The sequence below is a fragment of the Rhea americana genome, unplaced genomic scaffold (assembly GCF_003343005.1).
Source record: "Rhea americana isolate MKP2758 unplaced genomic scaffold, rheAme1 scaffold_515, whole genome shotgun sequence".
In the NCBI taxonomy this organism is placed as follows: domain Eukaryota; kingdom Metazoa; phylum Chordata; class Aves; order Rheiformes; family Rheidae; genus Rhea; species Rhea americana.
This window is the reverse complement of record NW_028186663.1, coordinates 80199-85142: the sequence shown is the minus strand read 5'-3', so window position 1 is coordinate 85142 and position 4944 is coordinate 80199. Positions and strand designations below refer to the sequence as shown.

The window sequence follows — 4944 nt, the reverse complement described above, 5'->3', positions numbered from 1 at the left end:
GACGACCCGTGTCTGTCTGCCGTCGTTCACCCTGGCTGCTGTCACTCTCGCATTCCCTAGCCATCTGTTGAAGGATGGAGGCAGGGAGGTGAGAAATACAACAAAGCTCAGAAACAGTCACTTGGACATCAGAGACTTTAGAGTCCAAAWCAGCAGCTGGTGACATAACCCAAACTTTTCCAGGTTTTTAGATATTGTACAACTCCCTGCTCTTCTCTGTTTTCCTAAAAAACACAACTAGAGCTTTTCTGGACAGCAGCATTTCAAACACACTTCCACGCACTGGAATTCTCTAATTTTGCAGGTTTCTATCTGAACCTGTAMCCGTTGCAGGCAGCCAGTCCCCTTCCAGCAACGTGGAAGGATTCCCCATTTGTGKGTCCATGCAGGTTCTGAGCTGCCAGGCTGCACTATTTAGCACCGATCTGCCCCGTTACACTTTCACAAAGCTTCCCTGCTACCTGCAAGGACCAGACGGGATCACCTTCTGGTTKCAACTCACTCACCTAGACTGAAGCTATTGCCCTTAAGCTAGCTCATTCTTAAATATGTTGAGATATCTTCAGGGTTGCCTTAGCCCAGGCAGACAGGAAGAGTCTGAGCCAAGGGGGAGAAAACCAGCAGAGAGCTGGCAGAGGTCCCCAAAGCAGCATCTGATAAGGGCGATAGAGGGATTCCGGGAGCCAGCCGAGCATTTCAAATCCTGCAGGGGCACCAGCCGCTACAACTTCGCAAGGGGAAGCTGCCATGAGGTGACAGTTCCCCCACAGAAGCAACACGTAACAACAGAACATGGCCAGAAATTGGAAGGACACTGTAAAGATGAGCTCTCATCCAGGAAAAAAGGACATACAGGGCTGGATTTTGGAAACTTTTCCCCTGCCACCAGTAACCAAAAGGTTTCCTCAGCGAGACAGAGGATCATCATTTCTGGCGCAGAGAGCAAGCCAGCGATATGCTGATCACTGGGTGAGTGAAGTGGATGGAGGACCACATAGACCTGCAGGAAGCTCTAATAAAGCCAAGAGCAAAGGAAGATAGGAGCTGCACACACGTAAGGTGAGAAACACTCCCAGGAATAACTCTCACACACTGACAGACTCCAAATTAGTGAGGATCCCTCAGGAAATCTATTTAAGCATCAGTGTAGACAGCTCATAGCAGCTCATAATCATCACTGCCATGCAGCAATGGCCAAAAGGGTGAATAAGTTAATAAGTTGTGTTAAGAGAAATGATAGCACAGATAAGTGTACTATGACAGCAGAGCCAGCATTCCTCCTCCCACCTCAACCTCCTAAACCCAACCTCTACCCGGGGTGCAGGATGCCAACAGCCAGCTCAGGAACCCCAAGAACAGTGGGACGTAATGGGGATTGGGCAACTATAAAAGCAGCACAGAATATCTCATTCCCTCTGCATTCCCAAAACAGTTATTACCGACTGTAGTGCCAACCTTGTCTCCTGCAGGACAGTCTGCACAGGTGGCTCTGATAAAGTCACTCATCTCAGTACCAGCATTTCTAGTGCACCCTTCGGAAAGGCCAGYGAACTCGCCTGGAGAATGAATCTCCTCTCCCCTTCTAGGTAAGGCACGAGCCATACGGGCCAGGCAGCGTGGGCTACAGCTTTAACTGCCTACCTATTCTATTAATAGCAGACTTCACTTCTCCAAACTGCCTATCTGGCACCTTTCAGAAACACTACATTTTCACATTTTTATCCCCCGTTTAAAAAAAATTACAMATATTTACACACAATTTCCTCRGTTACTTAAACATACTGGTTTCTAGTCACTGGAAAATATATGAACAGTTAAGTACATTAACCTGTGATTTCAGCACRTATTTGGGTCATTCCTGTGTTTCAYCTGTGTTTTGTTCCATCATAGCAGTTAACCCAAGGAGTATTTATTGTATTCCTTCCGAAAGCCAGGATCACATCATTATGCAGACACATAGGGACACCTCCCTCCACGCAGCTAGGACTAATTGAACCTTAAACTGTCATTCAAAGTACAGATCAAAAGTTTCAGGCAAACCTTGAACACAGCAACCACCTCTGAAAAGCTTCCATGATGAGATKCATGACTGCAAGTTAAAATCCTTTTAGCCTTAAATTCAAGATGTGACCAAAAACAGCTGGAATAAGGAAAAACTTAGAAATAATTCTAGCCTAGTTACTTTAAGTCTAGTTATTACCAAATACATAATATATGAYGCTGCCATACTGTCCTGATTCAAAGGAGGAGCTTACTCAAGGACTAACAACAGACCCATCACCAGCGACACAACGGGGGTGGCTGCCGTCTCAGCTGGCAGGATCTTAAGCAGCATGGGTCTGTTGCTGTTCGACTTGCAGATGAACGAGCAAGGTGTTGTTATGAGGAAGCTCCCCCCGTACAAACACCACTATAGTACTGGATTTGTTTTGGTCAATGCTTGAAAGTCGAATTCGAACGGCTTAGGCAGTTCTGCGGTTCCCGATACAGTGACACCAGACCCCACAATTAATGTCAGAGCACGCGTCGCTAGTGAAGTCGTATGTTCATCACCGAACACCAGCAGGAGAGCYGGTGAGTCAAGCCCATCCAGAAGGGCTGGCGCAGTTTTGGTCCTCTTGATACCAATTTCAAAACGCAGTTTGAGTAAAAGTCGAGTTTTACTCAACGCAGATAACGCTGCTCACATTCAGGACGTGCAACTGCCACCCTACCTGAAYGAAATTCAGTGCAGTTATCAGGATAGGAATGGGCAAGATTCAGGCTGAAATTTCAGCTTCTTAACACATACTCACCCCCCCCCCCCCACTGAAAACGGCGGCCTTTGGAAACCGAGCGCCGAGGCAGCTGGAGCAGCCTGCGCTGCTGTATCGCCCTCCCCGCGCCCAGGCGCAGCGCGACACGAGGCGGTGGGAAAGCCAGAAGCAGGGCCCCTCGGTGCCGCAGGCAGCCCCAGAGCTCCGCAGCACCCGGCCGAGCTGGCAAGCGCCAACCAGCAGAGACGCCYGGGCACGCACTATCCCGTGCCCCCAGCACCCAGCGGCTCGCGCGCCACGTCGCCGTACGGCAGAAAGGGCGCAGAACGACCGAGAAACTCCAGGGAAAGGCCTCACGGCGAGGCCACTCAGCTCAAGTCCTGCCACCCGCGGCACAGCCCGAGATCAACYGCGGTATGGTAAAACCCTGAGCTTCCAGGTATCCGAAAATCATTCCAGCACCTCACAACGCGACCTGGAAAACAATCAGGGAGGGGAAGAAAAAACACGATGCAGAAGGGAAAACAACCGAGAATCTTTGTGCTGAAAAGCCCTAGAAAGACTCTGTCATCACCGGAGGCTCAGCTGACACCTCACTGCATTATCAGTGACGATTAACAGGAAAGAAAGACTAATTCTCATCAAAAGGACAGAGCCACTAACATAATTCAGACAATGTAACCATCCGCTGTGTATCTTAACAGATACTGTTAATGATGAAGATGCCAAATTCAGGAAATAAGCAAGCGCAGAAAATCTGGATTTCACTACAAAAATATAYGGATTTTTCACTGCAACAGATAGCATTAAGATATAGCATAATACATCTAACAAMAAGCCAAGAGTTTGTAAATAAGTTTCCCTCCCCCCAACTTACCCGACCGTATGTGTGTCTCTTGCTCTGGGCCATGCTGCCGCTGGCGTTTCTCTTTATTTTAGCGATTTATTATTTCTAAATAATGGCCTCAGTTCATGGCTAGTAGGAATCCACCACAGATTTTTCACGTTTCAGCTGATCCAGTCATCCCCACGCTCCCCCAGCTACGCTCTGCTGGGCCGCACAGAAAGGGGAAAAAGCCCTTTTCTGGCAGAGGATTCTTCGGCACGGGGATATTCAGAAATCCAGCCCGGCTGATGGAGACTACTCTGCGCTAGCGCTGCTCCAGGCTCCTGCCACCGCTCCTGCCGGCTCGCTGGGTCCTAATGCTCACCGCGTCCTGCTGAAAGCGCGACCGGCCGCCCCGGCAGCCTGGCGGGCCCCCCTCCCGGGGCGCGGGCCGGCCGCCCCTCGGCGCCCTCGGCACCCGCGCCCGGAGCCGGCCAAAGCACCGCGCGGCGGAGCCGGCAGCGCTCCCCTCGCCTCCTCGGCCAGGGCTGAGCTCTGCCATCCTCCACCATGCCGTGCCTCTCTTCCCTTGCACTGGAGAGCTCCATAGCGAAGCGAGAGGAAAAATAATGCTGGGACACATCATGGAGCTCCCAACCCACCCTACTGCTCATGGCAACCCATCATCCGAGACACCTCCAACGCTGCCTGGCAGGTAACGGTGTTCATTCAGCTTGCCTACAACACAGTGCAAAAGACCCATGGGAGGTGTGGGGACCAAGCAGTTAACCACGGGGCATTTTAAAATCAATAATTGTTCTTTCCATGGCTGATCTGAATAGATGTCTAATTAAACTCATCAGCCTCCCTTCTCAGAGCTGTCTACAGCATTAATTGCTGCCTGTGAAACAGCGAGCAGGAGCTAAGGGAGGGGGCATGCAAAACAGGAGGCTTGGACGAACAGAATGCTTAAACACCTTATACAGCGGTGTCCTCCACGATTTCAAGACATCAGAACCCCGGGAGCAAAGCAGGAATGACCTTCCTGCCTTCCTCCCCCAGGACTTCAACGCGCAYGGCCATCTTTGAAACAGGGGTCAGAGCATAAATTCTGAGGCCAAGCACTGACAAACTTGCACCAAAGTCTACCTCCACTTTACACTGCTCCTTTACACCATTCATAGTCAGGCCTGTGGTTATCCAAGTCAAAAAGATCTAACTGTTCAATTCTTATTTTAGTCTGATTGCAGTGAACATAAACACCGCAACAAACTACCTGAAGGAGAAACTAATGCCACCAAGTTTTTAAAAGGGGGAAATGGAACCTGCTAGTGAAGTTCTTCATAGAACTTCAATTTTGGG

General features: G+C 49.9%; 1 protein-coding gene across 1 annotated transcript in view; it reads left to right on the top strand.

The window, feature by feature from the left end:
* Positions 1–2333: 2333 nt before the first annotated feature.
* LOC146588406 (uncharacterized) overlaps positions 2334–4944 on the top strand; it is a 16331-nt gene continuing 13720 nt past the window's right edge. The window contains exon 1 of the mRNA XM_085318052.1: positions 2334–2415. Coding sequence (XP_085174178.1) covers positions 2334–2415 — 82 coding nt within the window. The remainder of the gene's footprint in view (positions 2416–4944) is intronic.